At 41.4% G+C, this 17,846-nt stretch overlaps 1 protein-coding gene across 1 annotated transcript in view; it reads left to right on the top strand.

The window, feature by feature from the left end:
• WWC3 (WWC family member 3) overlaps positions 1-17,846 on the top strand; it is a 257,499-nt gene that overhangs the window by 157,373 nt on the left and 82,280 nt on the right. Inside the window, exons 7-8 of the mRNA XM_040338138.1 lie at positions 5,521-5,667; positions 13,845-13,918. Of these exons, the coding sequence (XP_040194072.1) occupies positions 5,521-5,667; positions 13,845-13,918 (221 nt within the window). The remainder of the gene's footprint in view (positions 1-5,520; positions 5,668-13,844; positions 13,919-17,846) is intronic.

The following is a 17,846-nucleotide window of genomic DNA, read 5'->3' as shown; positions in this document are numbered from 1 at the left end:
GGCACGCCTGGGCACATCTACGTACAGGTATGTCCCCTTTAAGATGCCCAGCCGTGGGTCGCAAGCGTGCCACCATGGGTCGCGCGCTCGCGACTTGGTCCTGACATCTGTGACCGTGGGACCCGCGGACCCGATCGCCGCCGGTGTCCCGCGATCGGGTCACAGAGAGGAAGAATGGAGAGAGGTGAGTGTAAACAAACCCTCCCCGTTCTTCCTAGTGTGGCTGTCAGTGATCGTCTGTTCCCTGTGTTAGGGAACAATGATTAATGAAGTCACACGCACAGCCAGGCCCCCCTACAGTAAGAAACTTAGTACACACTTAACCCCTACAGCGTCCCCTCCTGGTTAACCCATCCACTGTGTAATTTTCACAGTAAACAGTGCATTTTTATAGAACTTTTCGCTGTGAAAATGACAATGGTCCCAAAAATGTGTCAAAAGTGTCCGATGTATCCGCCATAATGTCGCAGTCACGAAAAAAATTGCTGATTGCCGCCATTAGTAGTATAAAAAAAAAAATAGTAATAAAAATGCCATAACACTATCCCCTATTTTGTAAACGCTACAAATTTTGCGCAAACCAATCATTAAACGCTTATTGCTATTTTTTTACCAAAAATATGTAGAAAAATACGTATCGTCCTAAACTGAGGAAAAAATATGTTTTTTTTATATATTTTCTGGGGATATTTATTATGGCAAAAAGTAAAAAATATTGTTTTTTTTTTAAAAAAATTTGCTCTATTTTTGTTTATAGCGCAAAAAATAAAAACCGCAGAGGTGATTAAATACCACCAAAAGAAAGCTCTATTTGTGGGAAAAAAAGGACGCCAATTTTGTTTTGGAGCCATGTCGCACGACTGCGCAATTGTCAGTTAAAGCGACGCAGTGCCGGATCGCAAAGGGGCCAGGTCCTTTACCTGCATATTGGTCCGGGTCTTAAGTGGTTAATGGACTTGTAGTCCAATATAAGTACTGTAAGGGCTAAATAGTCTCTTTGAAATGCAGACAGAGAGTTCAGGGCACAGGATACTCCTGAAGTTCTGACAAGATAAACAGAATTATAATTTTTTTTTGCACTAAAAACAGACATAACAAAATGTTTGCAATGGTGTGTTTAGAAGACCAAAAAGGAGCAAATAAAACAAAGTGAAATAAGTTTCATGTTTGGCGTTGCATACACTTTACATTTCTTTGTTCTTAAAAACAGCTGTAGTTGAAAAGCAAACACTTACATCTCCTGCTGCTAGCTCTGCCGAACACAGCTTCAACACACATTTTCCATACGCAGTCATGCGGATGACGCACATAACTCCTGAACAAAGTGGTTCTAAAGGCTTTTTTTTTTTCCTTAATTAATTCTCTGCCCCCAAATACTCACCTGAGCCAATCTCGGTCTGGTGCTGTGCGGTTCTGCCGTTTCTCTCCCTCCTCACTGGACTATGTGAGAGCAGCCATTGACTCCTGCTGCTGTCACTCAAATCCAGTGATGAGAGGACGGGGAGCGCAGCCGAGCCGCACTATTTGTGTCAGTAGATGCACACAATGTGGCTAAGGACTGAGCCCACATGAGTACCCCTTCTAGCAAATGGCTTGCTGGTGGGGGGTACTTGAAGGGGGTAAAAGTCAGGAGCACTAGCGTGGGACCCGAGAAAAGGAGGATCGGCGGTGCTCTGTGCAATACCATTGCACAGGGCAGGTAAGTATAACATGTTTGTTATTTTAACAAAATTAACCTTTAATATCACTTTAAGCTATTTAAGTTTGTGGTTGAGCAGTGCAGCTCCCTTTCTCACATTTCCAGCCTTCTTACTGTACAGTGAATTAGCATCATCCCCTCTGTCCAGTGCAGAGTATGAGCAGACCTCTAAGAAGTAGTAATGACCTTGCTGACTAGTAGTGATGAGCTTGGGTTCAGTCTGGACTTGAGTGTAACCAAACTGAAAGCAACTGTCATTCTTGGACCTATTATTTGCAGCCCAGAAATGTTCTGCCCTACAATTGCATGTACACAAGGGGGCAGGGATTCTTGTGACATCCTTGGCCTGGTATGGTCACATGGCTATATTAGGTCAATGATGTCACAAACACTCCTGTCCCTTTGTGTATGTACAGTTGCGGGGCATGGAATTCCACATTTGCAGCTCACCGGCTCACCACTGACAGCTGAATTCTGAGTTCTGAGAGAAGACTCCAAGCTCATTTCTACTGAATGGTAGAGATTTGTCTCAAGAATGTATTTAAAGGGGTTGTAAAGGTAGAAACAAAATTCCCTAAATAGCTTCCTTTACCTTAGTGCAGTCCTCCTTCACTTACCTCATCCTTTTGCTTTTAAATGTCCTTATTTCTTATGAGAAATCCTCACTTTTCTTCTGTCTGTAACTACACACAGTAATGCAAGGCTTTCTCCCTGGTGTGGAGAAAGCCTCTTAAGGGGGGAGGGGGCGAGTAGGAGTGTCAGGACGCCCACTAACACACAGCTCCTTTCTCTATCTGCAAAGTAGAGATCATCCTGACCCTCCTGCTCGCTCCCTCCCCCCTCAAGAGGCTTTCTCCACAACAGGGAGAAAGCCTCACATTACTGTGTGGAGTTACAGACAGAAGAACAGGAAGTGAGGATTTCTCAGAAGAAATAAGGACATTTAAAAGCAAAACTGAAGGATGAGGTAAGTGAAGGAGGACTGCACTAAGGTAAAGGAAGCTATTTGGGGATTTTTTATTACCTTTACAACCCCTTTAAACTGTGTATTTCTTTATTACACTACATTGTAAAGTATTAATCTTAAACAGTAGCAGAGCTGTTTCCTATTCATGAGACTCAGCACTCTGACCTAGGATAATCAGTGGGCTGCCTGACGTGATACAGTTGTGTGAAAAAGTATTTCCCCCTACTGATATTTTTTTGCATCTTTCTCACACTGAGGCCTAGTACACACGAGAGGATTTATCCGCGGATACGGTCCAGCGGACCGTTTCCGCGGATAAATCCTCTCGAGGATTTCAGCGGATTTGGATCCGATGGAGTGTACTCACCATAGGATCGAAATTCACGCCGAAATCCCCTCGCGATGACGTGTCGCGCCGTCGCCGCGATGATGAGGCGGCGACGAGCGCGACGCTGTCATATAAGGAATTCCACGCATGCGTCGAATCATTCTTGTTTGTTCAAATCAGTGGGCTGATTGAAATAAAATTGAGCTTGCTGTACTAAGTGATGTTAGTACAGCAATCTCACAGAGCTATTGTGTTTTGACAGGGGGATCGACACCCCCCCCTCCAGAACACATTGGTCAGCACTCACAGCCATTGGCTGCCAGCGCTGATCAGATGACAATCAAATGCTTGTTTTCCAGCATGCCCATTGGACAGAAGTCAGTCATTCGGCCAGCTTCTGTCAGACAGGCTGCTGTACACATGAGTTTGTATTGAGTCGGCGGATATTCAGCCCGTGTGTACCATGCTTAAGAGGCCAGAGTCTAAATATCTGATCTCAGGAGGGTAAATATCTGTCATCAGAACATAAGGCCCCATTCACACCTCTGTGTTTTGCAGCCTAAAGCTCCAAAACGTTCAACATTCAAATTCCATTGTTTTAACTTGTCCTCGTTCACACCTGAGTGTAGCATCTCTTGAAGCTTGTAGCTTGAAAAAGAAAATGAGCTTCTTTTGCGCTATGGGCTTCAAGCTTCAAGTGTTTTTGGCAACAATAGACTTATTATTGACTAAAAAGTATTTAAAAAATGCTCTGCCACCCACAAATATGCCTGTACAAAAGGTAAAAAAAAAAGCCTGTAAAACAAGCAGACGCAGCCTAATGCAGTGTAACCCTAATATATGACTGCTGTGAAACTAATACTCAATTTCATTATTCTCTTGCATTCTGCTTTATTTGAAATATGGTAATCCTTTTCTGTCAAGAGACTAATATTTCTCTCGTAAAATGTTAGTTAGTGAAAGTAAATATTTTTGACAGCAGCTTCTTGGCTCACTCCTACTACAAAAGAAAGTTGTATCTTTTTTTATTTTGGATAAAGTTGTTTTTTATGTATTGTTAAAAAGTTTTGCATTTTATAAGTGCCGGTTCACACTGGGACGACTGCCTGACGAGTCGCGTCCCATTCTGTGCAATAGAACCGTTCTAATAGGAGCGACGCAAGTCGTTCCGACTTAGAAAAAGGTTCTTGTACGAATTTGGGGCGATTTGCATTGACTTCTATACAGAAGTCATTTTGCTAATCGCCTCTGAAGTCGTCTTCAGGACGACTTGCAGAGTCGCCCCTATAGTCGTGCTGCCGCAGTGTGAACCGGCTCTAAGGTTACCGTTATGAAAATACACACACATATTTATATATATATATATATATATATATATATATATATACATACATACACAGTATCTCACAAAAGTGAGTACACTCCTCACATTTTTGTAAATATTTTATTATATCTTTTCATGTGACAACACTGAAGAAATTACACTTTGTTACAATGTAAAGTAGTGAGTGTACAGCTTGTATAACAGTGTAAATTTTCTGTCCCCTCAAAATAACTCAACACACAGCCATTAATGTCTAAACCGCTAGCAACAAGAGTAAGTACACCCCTAAGTGAAAACGTCCAAATTGGGCCCAATTAGCCATTTTCCCTTCCTGGTGTCATGTGGCTCGTCAGTGTTACTAGGTCTCAGGTGTGAATGAGGAGCAGGTGTGTTAAATTTGGCGTTATCGCTCTCACTCTCTCATACTGGTTACTGGAAGTTCAACATGGCACCTCATGGGAAAGAACTTTGAGGATCTGAAAAAAATAATTGTTGCTCTAAGTAAAGATGGCCTAGGCTATAAGAAAATTGTCAAGCCCCTGAAACTGAGCTGCAGCATGGTAGCCAAGACCATACAGCAGTTTAACAGAACAGGTTCCACTCAGAACAGGCCTTGCCATGGTCAAACATGGCTGTTGTCCTAGAAGGAAGCCTTTTCTAAAGATGATGCACAAGAAAGCCCGTAAACAGTTTGCTGATGACAAGCAGACTAAGGACATGGATTAATGGAACCATGTCTTGTGGTCTGATGAGACTAAGGTGAACTGAATGGGTGGCTGCAAAGAGGCTGAGTGGGTGGCCACAGACTCCAGGAACAGCCCAGCTGGGTGGCCATGGAAAGGCTGGGAGAGCGGGCTTCAGGAACAGTATATGGTTCAGTGACCCCTGGCAAATCCTCATTCGACCCCCAGGTTGAGAACCACTGGTCTAGAGGAAGATGAGAGCTACCAGATCCAACAGTGCATATGAGCTGAAGGCCGCTATCAAAGAAACCTGGGCTCACAAGTTTGACCACTACAGTAACAATTTAGTACTAGCCAGAATAGTTTGGCCACCAAGAGCCACTGTTCAACAGACTCTGTTAGTTACCACTTTTTTGCATTGGCTTGACATGAAAAATAGAAGTGAAACAAATGAGTTAATTGTTTTAAAATGTTTTTAGTTGAGGGGTGGTGTAACACAATTCCTTTTTTTATCTCTAGAGCCTTGCCAAGCTGACCGATGGTTTCAGAAACAGCTGTTGTATCACAGATTCTATGCAAAACATCCACAATTCAAGCTCGCTCAGTGACCCCTGTTTGCCACAGCAATTCTGTGATGCCTGCTCACAAACTGATAACGTTGAAGAGGTAATGTATTCTTTGGTTAAAGACAAAGTTACTGGGAGTCATACGACTTTCATATTGTGATTATAGATAAATATACTGTAGATAGATAAATAAAGATGTAAGATTTGCTGTATTCATTTGATGTTCAGCAGAGCTAAGCGTTTTGCTTGTTGTCAGAAGCACAGGATAAGTTTACTTTACCTAAAGTACACATTTTTTGTCTGCCTAGCCCCCCTGACCTAAAGTAACCCCCCTTCCCCAGGATGCATACTTACCTAAAGCCGGTCATAGACGTCATTTATGGGTAGGCTGAATGTACCCAAGGCCGACCATAGATGGAGTGAAGTTCTTTACTGCAACCATGACAGTGTTGACAGGGGAATCCCTCCCGTAGAGCCATTGTGTTCTCCTGGTGGGGGCGGTTGAAGCTGTCCCTGCCTATAACAGCTGCTTGCAATAATCACACATAAAACTGGGCAGGCTGGTTATACCCAAGTTGATCGATCAAGCTATTTGGGTACATTTTGCCTGCCCATACAAGGTTCTAATCTCGACCGGTCCCTACTGAACCGGCTGGGATTAAAACTGTCTGTGGCTGGCTTAAATCTCACAGCCTCTCACTTTGAAGCTAGGCTGGTAGGATAATCATACTTAATGTGAAAAAAACACTTATGACAAAAAGCAAAACCTTTGGGTCTCTTGTTTTAAAAAAAAATTAATGCTCACAGCAAACCTTACATCTTTTTAAGTATCCACATTACTCTAAAGCATGATACATATGTGTTGTGATGCCATTTGATTTTATAATACACTTCTATGCACCTAACCATTGGACCACAATGCACACGAGAAACTTGTGCATTGTGGTGCACTGCATTGAATAAAATGCTGCAGGTCCATTGTAAATTGCTTTTTAGTACACAGGCAGGATTTTGAATCGCCTTCCTTATTTTAATACATGTAAATGCACAAAATACTGCATGTTAACATGTGTGCAGTGATGTGTGAAGGGAATGGACCCATAATATGCTATTGCCAAAAAGCAAGACATTCAGGTCTCTTGTGAGTCAATAAGTTAATATTCAGCTTGTACTGATAAATAAAATAAAAAATATTTAAGTGAGCAAACACAAATAATTGTTGACTCATGTCAACATACTAATGGGTCAACTCCCCCCTGATGCCCTCAAGACAAACTTTTCTCTTTGTGTTTCCATTTGAACTTGTACGTGCATTTCAAGATGGTTGTGTTCTGACTTGAGAGAGACCAGGAAAGAAAATGATAGAAAACATATATCAACAAATTTCTATATTACTGGCCTCCTTACATCAGCATTTCCATTGGATCTACACAGCATTTAGAACAGGGAAGGACGTCACAAAAGAGTAGAAACACACCATAGTAATTGCAAAAGACATACATTCATCTCTGAACAAAGACATAGAATCAAAAAGAAGCTGAAGAATCATCTAGGTGATGCTGGGAAGTGAACATATTCACCAACTTCCAGCTTGCCGCCTGTCAGTTTATCAGGTGGACCCGATCGAACCCGATCATTGTCCTCTGTGAAGCAGTGGATGTCCGTTTACACTCGCCGACATCCAATCTGATCCGCTAAAAAAAGATGGATGGGGATCACCATTCTCTATTGGTCCATTTACATCCAACCGCCCAGAGAGGTGCGGGCTGTGTTTGTATCCTCTCTGCATAAGCGGAGCGGACACAGACCAGCCATCCAACATTTCAGCGGGAATCAGTGGACAGATTGCCGGCTGAGCATCCACCCTGTGTTAAAGGGGCCTAAAACTACAGTCTTGATTGTCTGTAGCATCTCTGCCCAAAATTGTGGAACTCTCATATGGCAATTCAGACACTTCAGATTCACAACTGATTCAAAATTTTACGCCTGTCAAAGTGGGAATATAGGAGAAAATCCCCCTTCCCTCTTTTGCTTCTGGGGTCTAGCGCAATGGCATTTGCTTTAAAGAATTATTTTATATATAATTTCAATGCCTACTTCTGGCATGTTTGGGATATTTGTATAAACAGGTTTCTCGGAGGAAAGTGTTGGAACTTAAGGCGATAACCTCCTTGCACAAAATCCTTCTTTCAAGTTTGAATCAACCCCCTGGTCACATCCTTTAAAGGTCACTTGGTCATCCAATTGGAGGGCAACATGTCTGGCCAACCTCTGCAGTGCTGCATCCACTTTTGGCAGTGAAAGACAAGTTTTGAAATCCGAAGATTTCATGGGATATAATGTAACTTCAAAACCCGGTTTTGGATGCTGAGCTGCTTGGTAATTGGAACTGAGAAAAATTCCTAACAGTAATTTGTGCACATTCTTATTCAAAAGTATGAGGAAGTAAGCCATATGTGACTTGAAACCATGGGATTCTCTTAAAAAGAAACTGAGTATGAGGGAAACTTAAAAATAGAAGTTACCCTATATGAAAAAAAACTAATATTGCAAGTACATATTTTCTGAAACTATAGAGTTTGTTTACATGGCTTTTCATTTGGTTTGTTCTCTGTTAGGGGTTCTCTGTTATTTTCATTTCCTGCACTGATGAAAGCTAACAATGTAAGAACAGCAGTGTGCCTATTGTACATGTGCCTTATGTCAATGAAAAAAAAGGCTGGCTGCATGACCCCTGACTTTCTGTCTGAACAGGCTCTGTGCTGATCACATGCACCCTCTCCCCAAAAAAACAATACAAAAAAAACTCTCTAGCAATACAAACCAAACTGAGCACGTGCAGAATGCCTCCAAGGCTCTGTACCATTAGCAGATGGAATGGGGATAGTAAAAGAAGGGATCAGAGTACACAGGATCGAAAAGCCATTTTACAAAATGCAGTGAATTAACCTCTTAGGTTCCATAGTGAGTATAGAAAACATGCTTTACTGCATATACAGACTGAATTTACTGGTGTGGTTTTAGTAACAGTTAATTTCTATTGTGGGCTGACACCCCACATTTTTGTGAACTGAGTGTTGTCAGCCCTGCTTGTTGACTGCTAAACTACTCAGCCACTCCCACGGTATTCTTATCCACAGCATAGGGACTGATGGATTTATAGCCCAAGATAAGAACAGAAAATGCTAAATAATAGTCAGAGAGCACATAACAAATGACACTCCACAAGTTCTGACAAGTAGAACAGGATTTTTTTTCCTGTTATAAAACAGATAATATACCAAAAGGGAGCAAATAACGGAAATGTATTAAAGTGGAAGTGATGAGCGCAAACTGAAAATCTAAAAGTGAATATAAAGACAGTCAAAAGACTGATAACATCTATAGATCAATGAAAATTGGCAAAACATAAACCATAAATAAAGTCCAAAACTTAAAACCAAATACAACTAATGTGTCAAAACATATGGATAAAGTCCCATGTGTATAAATCAAGTGAATCAACTTGTGTAAAAGCTTCTGCCCTTGGACATCAATGTGGACAATCTGTATGGAACTTCACAATGATTGAGCTCACAGAGCGCTTACCTCCAATTAGAGGATAATGCGTGTCAACGAAATCCTCGAGATGTTGGGATGGTTTCCCAGAGGAATCCCCTCCAGTCAAAGGATGATGCGTGTCCCCGAAATCCTCCTATTGCTGGGTTGAACTCCAGGAGCGTTCTCTGTGTACACTAGTGGTGTAGGTCTCGATGAGGTGGAATCAGCTCACAGGTGGCCACAAGTATTAACAGGAGCAAAAATGAAGATAAAAAACTCTCATTGTGAAGTAAGTAAGCACTTAAAGAAATTTAATGAAGATAAAATGTGCTTACATCAAAGAAACGAATAAAACGCCAAAAACAGCGGCACTTCCGGTGGACGGTCAGGGTATCGCATCACTTCCGGTCACGCCTACCTTACGCGTTGCGTCACGTCACGTGACTTTATCAGAGGTTCCTGATTCCACCTCATCGAGACCTACACCACTAGTGTACACAGAGAACGCTCCTGGAGTTCAACCCAGCAATAGGAGGATTTCGGGGACACGCATCATCCTTTGACTGGAGGGGATTCCTCTGGGAAACCATCCCAACATCTCGAGGATTTCGTTGACACGCATTATCCTCTAATTGGAGGTAAGCGCTCTGTGAGCTCAATCATTGTGAAGTTCCATACAGATTGTCCACATTGATGTCCAAGGGCAGAAGCTTTTACACAAGTTGATTCACTTGATTTATACACATTGGACTTTATCCATATGTTTTGACACATTAGTTGTATTTGGTTTTAAGTTTTGGACTTTATTTATGGTTTATGTTTTGCCAATTTTCGTTGATCTATAGATGTTATCAGTCTTTTGACTGTCTTTATATTCACTTTTAGATTTTCAGTTTGCGCTCATCACTTCCACTTTATACCTTATATTTGTTGTTAGCACATTTTAGATTTGAGCAGCATTTTGAGTTATTTTATTGGTCACTTATCATTTTCACTGTTGGCTAGCGCTTTAGTTACCCACTTTTTTTAACGGAAATGTATTGTTAGGGTTTACATGCACTTTAAACAAACTTTTCTTTTAATAAAAAAACTATACCTGAAGCAACAGTGTCAGTTTGATAAGGAACTTTAGATGGAAATGACTGCATAAGAGTAGTGATAATCAGCACATGACACAGGAAAGGTAGATTAAGTACTGTTATGCATTTGCTTTTTTGCTTTTTTGAGGTACGGATTTTTTAATATTTTTTTTCACTGTAGATTTTCCATTATGATACTCTCAGCCTGGTAGAACAGACTTGAGTATTTAGGAAGTGTTATAGAATAATTGTACTTTTAATGAAGTCATTAATAATTTCTTCTCTGCCCTCCTGAAGTTTTACCCACTGAGGGAAATATCCACTTTCTCGTAGATCTTTCCTGTGTAGCCCTGCCCATCAATGCACAGCCTTTGCTTAAAAAATGTCAACTGCCTCATTGGTTCTAATTTATGTACTCATGGAAGATAGTTATCCAGAGGCGTATGGACCCAGCCATAAGAAGGAACAAAACCACTAGATACAGGACCCAGCTGAAACTTCTTTATGCAGATGCTGTGTGGCTTCAGGCAGGGCCACAGCGTAGATCCCTGAAGTGAGGCTGAAGCCCTGTACACACGGCCGGGAATCCCACCAGGAAAAAAACTTTGGTTTTTCTGACGGGATTCCTGGCAAGTTTGCCGTGCATACAGACGGCCATTCAAAAGAACCGCCGTTCTTTTGAGTGGCAAGAACGCAGTGACATCATCAACTACGATGAGCAGGCGCTCGTCACATTCAATGCCGTCGCCGCCATCTTGCTACACCCTACACTACCCTTGTATGCTACTGCGCATGTGTCAAAGTCTCATCGAGCATGCGCGGGTTTACCTGGGGACAGGTAAGCATACTGACGTACAGTTTTCTTGGAAAGGAAACACTCTGCCGAGAATCCCGACGAGAAAATAGAGAGCAGGTTCTCTATTTTTCTCGTTGGGATTCCTGGCAGTTTTTTTGATGAGAAAGCATACACACGCACGGTTTTCACGGCAAAAAGCTGTTCCCATCAGCTTTCTTGCCGAGAAAACCGGTCGTGTGTACGAGGCTTGAAAGTATTCTCCTTTGGGTGTTTTACCACAGGGCAAAAAGAAGCAAGTAAAGTAAACTTTTCAGTATCCCCAAGTCCCCCAAACTAGCATTTCAATGATGTCTAGGTACCAATAATGCCTTTGCTTTTCCAAACTGATTCTGCAAGATACCTCTGGAACCCCCAAAACATTGTGCACCCTCAGAATGCAACTTCCAGCTTGGTACAATCATCACTGGATAACTCCCTTGCTTCATCCCACAGTCTATGGAGGGACCCCACATTGCATCAAGTTATATTGAATTTGGCATTTGCTTTCTGTGGGTTCCTGCAGCACTGGTTTGCAAATACAAAAGCACTGTTCTGTACCTGGTGGTGCCTAGTCCTCCCTTGGAAGGTTAGTTTTGGGGTTGGTTGGTGATTTTATTAATTATAACAACTTGAAAACCAAGAAAATATGAAATGTGCATGGTAAAACCTGTGTGCTGTAATTATTGCATCCTGCAAAGACCCCATTGTTTGCTGGACACACTATCAGTCTGATACCCAAGTTCCCAATCTGATCATAGCTATTGCTGTGAAAGCCTCCAACTTCATAACATCTGACTGGAGTGTTGCGGACAGAAATAATGTGACTGTTGTATTACATTGTAATTAGTTGCCTCTGTTATCAGCATATTCCTGATCATGCATGATAAATGAATGCTTGTTGATTAGGCTAGGTCTATAGTGGCAGTTTTATTGATTTATTTTAATTATTAACATCACATTGACGGTACAGATGAGGTGGCTACCAACAAGAAGTTAAATCTCTCTAACGGAATAATAGCCTGTGTAGCCACAGCCTGAGTCTACATAGTTGTGGTTTGAAAAACATCCCTGAATGTATACTGAAGTGTCCGGCCCATTCAGATGGAAGATATACATATACTATTGGTGTGTGTGGGAAATTGAATATGTGCGTCCAGATCTCTTTTTTCATTCCATTTTAGGATGGATGTCTTTTCTCTATTTCTCATTAATTCAGTGCAGGTATCCAGAAGAAAGTATGAAGTCTAGAAGCATGTGACCAGTTGGATTCTTTTTCATGTCAAACTTGATCACAGCCACATTTGTGTTAAAATTTGTTTTTTTTTACCCAAAGAACTTGGCTGTCCCAATACTGTGCATTTAGGTTCGGTTCACACTGCTGTGACGACAAAATCGTACGACTTCCTTCCGACTTGTTCCAACTTGGATGCTGTTTAGGAGCCTGTGCCAGCCTAAAATCATACCCAAGTTGGACCAAAGTAGTGCAGGAACCTTTTCTAACGTTGAAGCAACTTGTGTAGTATCAGTTAAAACGGCTCTCATAGGAAAACATTGAATTTGACATATCTTGAGAAGTCTTCGCAGGTCTACTTGATTACTTTTCACCTGATCGCCACTTGTCTCCTTTAATCTTTTTTAAATGATTAGTACTACCCTGTCCTTTCATTTTTATTTTTTTTTATAAAACACTATATACATTTTTTTCAGTCTCAAATTTATGTGTGTTCAGTAAACCATGTGATTACCCTATCAACAGCATAGTAAATTATGTCTCATAGCTGCCAAAGAGCTTGTCCTGCGACATTATTGAGGCAATGTGTTGTGGGAATTTAACTTTTTTTTAAAAAACAGAGATGGGCTGGCCTGTGACATTCCATATGTAAAAGAGGTAGGGGTACCTTCTTAATTTTCTAGAATTTTACAGTGAAAAAGTGATTCTAAAAACAGTACAAAGCAGCTTACAGATAGTAGTAGTAAAGCAACACTGCCATGATCCCAGAAATTCTCCAAAGCAGGTACCCATAATAGAAGAGGTATCACAGTGGTAGCCTGTCTTCGATCTTATCTTGTTTGAAGTGCTGCCCCCTACATCACACTCTTCAGCATTCCACCCTTCTTGGATTTTTGGATGCCTGTGTACCCCACCTGTTGGCTGTGGCTCTTTCCACTGACCCCCGGCCATTGTGTTCTGTAGGATTAAACTACATGTGGTAGGCGACACAGGCATCCTGCATGTGTTGGATGCTGAAGAGCCTGGTGGAGGTTGTACTCTTCAATTGAGAGAAGATAGAAAACATGGGCTACCGGAAGGGTCAAGCCCAATACACACTATCAGTTTTCCTGCAGGTTTTCTCTTCAGGTTTACCAAAACCATGTAGTGCAAGGGCCTGCCTGATTGCATACAAACTGAAACTCTTGAGGTTTGACCTCATATTAGATGGTTTTGGTAAACCTGAAGAGAAAACCTGCAGGAAAACTGATAGTGTGTATGGGGCTTCAGTGTAATTCCAAAGAAAAACACTACTCCAGGAGCTTAAAAAAATGCTCTTACAGTGCGATTCCCTCTCAGGGCTGTTGGCTCTGCATTGTACTGGGTGATGGCTTCATGTATAAAAGGTTAGTTTTGTTGCAATTCCTAGAGTTGGGCTTTAGGCTTATCACTTGAACAACAATTTACAAGTTTTCCCAAAAATTCTTTCAAGTTACTGTTTTATTTTACAATTTGTTATTAATTTGTTAATTATGCAGTTGAAGTCCTTGTCATTTTCATTTGTTTTTAGAACGTATTTGCTTAGTAATGTTATTGATATTCATTCCATACAGTATGGCTATGATGATAAATCAAGACTGGTGGACAGAGTGAGACTTAATTGGCAGTATGAGGAGGCCAAGAAGAGGTAAGCTCTCCTGTGAAAGATTCTGATCAAAGCTAATACTGGTAATGAAAAGCCATTATGTTGAAATATGCCAAGCTAATGACTGTTGAAATATGTTATGTACTTCTGCATTCCTTTCATACGCTTAGATGTTAAAGGTCAGTCATAAACTTTCTAGCACAAACATTTCTGTGTAACATGCAATGGATTATCGAGTCACGGGATGTACACAATTGACATTTTCTAATATTTATTTTTAACAATTATTTATATGGAAGCAGTACTATTCTCTGTTTTATGTTGGGCATACACATACTTTTTTTTAATTTTATTTCTTGCTCAGCAAGAGAGATCCCTGCATCACACAATGGGGGTTATTTATGAAAGGTAAATCCACTTTGCACTACAAGTGCAAACTACAATATGTAAGTAGTTGAGCAACAGTAAAAATTCCCTTTTCCGAACTCAATGAGGATAGCACCATGAATGCAACACAAGAACTTGCTAGTGAGCATGCAAAATTCCTAGTGAATTACCAATGGAGCAGATTAGTCACAAATTAAAAACGTGGGAAATTAAAGTTCAGTCACTTAGATGCAGTAGTGGTAGAGTAAAAAGAGTCACCTCTCACAAATATGAAAATAGTAAACCATCTCAAAAATAGCACAGCTGGGTAACTGCATAGCATATGGTGAGCTCATAGTAAGAAGGCACTTAAGGACCAAATGTTAATCCTCTTCTCCATCCATCCATACTTTGCTCATTGTTATCGAGCCTTGAGAATGACTCTGCAGCCATTTAAAAACGTGAGCTTGCACCTGTGTAATAACTCTTATGCCGCGTACACGGTCTGATGGATTTTTCCATCGGTTAACCAATGAAGTTGACTGATAGTCAGTCGTGCATACACACCATCAGTTAAAAGAACGATTGTGTCAGAACGCGGTGACGTAAAACACAACGACGTGCTGAAAAAAATGAAGTTCAATGCTTCCAAGCATGCGTCGACTTGATTCTGAGCATTCGTGGATTTTTAACCGATGGACGTACCTACAGACGATCGTTTTTTTTTACCGATGGATAAATAACCAATGGGGCCTACACACGATCGGTTTGGTCTGATGAAAACGGTCCATCAGAACGTTCTCATCAGTTTGACCGATCGTGTGTACGCGGCATTAGTTTGGCAGGTTATAGCATAAGATAGGGCAGTATTTCTCAACCTTTTTCCAGTTGGAGTGCCCTTTAAAAGTATTTTCAGTTTTAAGGGCACCCCAGTCTAAAGCTTGGTTCATGTTACTGCGTGTCGCAGAACGCAGACAAAATCATGCTCATTCCTGACATGCAGACAATTGCTTTGCTTTTTAGGGATGCCATTATTTTTTAATAGTGCCCCACACATTGGCAAATGCTGGGTGATTTTGGTGTGGCATAATTAACCATTTAAGGACCGCCAAGCGCCGATATACGTCGGCAGAATGGCACAGCTGGGCACAATCACGTACCTGTACGTGATTGTTAAATGCCCAGCTGTGGGTCGCTCGCGCGACCCGGTCCGAAGCACCGTGGGACCCGCGGACCCGATCGCCGCCAGAGTCCCGCGATCGGTCCCCGGAGCTGAAGAACAGGGAGAGGTGTGTGTAAACACACCTTCCCTGTTCTTCGTTGTGGCGCTGTCATTGATTGTCTGTTCCCTGATATAGGGAAAGGCGATCGATGACGTCACACGTCCAGCCCCGCCTCCTACAGTTAGAAACACATATGAGGTCACACTTAATCCCTTCAGTGCCCCCTAGTGGTTAACTCCCGAACTGCAATTGTCATTTTCACAGTAAACAATGCATTTTTATAGCATTTGTTGCTGTGAAAGTGACAATGGTCTCAAAAATTCGTCAAAATTGTCCAAAGTGTCCGCCATAATGTCGCAGTCACGAAAAAAAATTGTTGATCGCCGCCATTAGTAGTAAAAAAAATAATTAATAAAAATGCAATAAAACGATCCCCTATTTTGTAAACGCTATACATTTTGCGCAAACCAATCAATAAACGCTTATTGTGATTTTTTTTTACCAAAAATAGGTAGAAGAATAGGTATCGGCCTAAACTGAGGGAAAAATTTTTTTTTTATATATTTTTGGGGATATTTATTATAGCAAAAAGTAAAAAATATTGCATTTTTTTCAAAATTGTCGCTCTATTTTTGTTTATAGCGCAAAAAATAAAAACCGCAGAGTTGATCAAATACCACCAAAAGAAAGCTCTATTTGTGGGGAAAAAAGGACGCCAATTTTGTTTGGGAGCCACGTCGCACGACCGCGCAATTGTCAGTCAAAGCAACGCAGTGCCCAGAGGCGATTCAGTTCGCATGTGTTGCGCTATATAAGTTTCTTACTCACTTACTTAGTGCCGAATCGCAAAAAGGGGCCTGGTCCTTTATCTGTATTTTGGTTCCTGGTCTTAAGTGGTTAAAAAACAAAAACGGTCGGGTTTTTTTGGCCACTGAAATGATTGGGATGCAATACACACAGCCACACAGATGTAAACCAAGGGCATGTTCACATGTGAGGTTGGAGGATAAAAAAACCAAACAGTTGAGCTGTTTTTACCACCTTCAACTGCTCCCCCTTTAGCTGCAGAGGCAGCAACTGGGAGTGTAGACATGCTGTGGCTGCGGCTGGAAGTATACCCCCAGGTGAATTGGGCTGCATCGCAACCGCCCTGTAACTGTGTGCATTGCACATGGTTGTGGTATAGTGATGCTGTATTTACGGGGTTAAAACAGGTGGTGAGGAATCAACATTTTGCCTCTTTACCGCCTGTCAAATGCCTCTGAATAGCGATCTGAGCATTAACTGCTTTTCAGGGGAGCTGCAGTCGTTGTTGCTATTGAAAACAAGCCCTAAAAAGCAGCTGTGAGCATACAGGAATAGGGGTCAGGATTAAAAGTAACATACATACACACATATAAAGACATACACATATAAAAGACATACACATATAAACACATAAAAGCAAACACGCACACACATTAAACACACACATAAAAACACGTACAAATACACACATGCACACACGCAGAAATACAAACACATATACACACACATACACACATATGTACTCACATGTACATACAAACACATAGACACACATGTACATACACATGTACAAACATACAAACACATGTACCTACACACATACAAATGCATGTACTACAAACACACACACATGTACACACATGCACAAACACATGTGTACACAAACACATGTACATACAAACACATGTACACACACATTTACACAAACACATGTACATAGAAACACATATGCACACATACATACAAACACACACATGTATGGTGCTTTAAAATGTTGCAGTCCAGTACCTGTCCTTACACAGCCGGTACTGCACTGTAGGGGGAGGCAGAGAGCACAGCAGACACTCCCCCTCCCTTTGCTTTCACTTTGCTGACCAAGCTCCCTCACTGCCAAAGTACAGTGTGGTTGGGGATCGGGAGCTCAGCTCATCTGACAGCTTTTCCCTACTAGGACGACAAGTCACCCCTGAGGACCTCAGGCGGCACCCTGGTTGAGAAAGGCTGACATAGGGCACCTGGAAGCATTGTCCCCTTACCAGATCCAAAGACCTATCAAGGTCTATACTCGCATTTATGAGCTCTATTACCCCTCACATTAGGTGCAGATCAGCTTGACTCACATTAGCTGATCTGCACCTAATGTGAGGGGTAATAGAGCTCACAGATGCGAGTATAGACCTTGATCTATTCAAACACTGGATGTTGCACTTATTTTATGGACTTTTGCACTTTATCACTTTGGACTTTGTTTATATGATTATTATTTGATTAATTTGAAGGTTAATTCACATATTTAGACAGAGCAACATGTTTTTCTATATATTTTTGGATGTTGCTGTGTACAATGTTGTGAG

Source organism: Rana temporaria, chromosome 2, assembly GCF_905171775.1.
Source record: "Rana temporaria chromosome 2, aRanTem1.1, whole genome shotgun sequence".
In the NCBI taxonomy this organism is placed as follows: Eukaryota; Metazoa; Chordata; class Amphibia; order Anura; family Ranidae; genus Rana; species Rana temporaria.
This window is presented reverse-complemented; position numbering and strand designations above follow the sequence as displayed.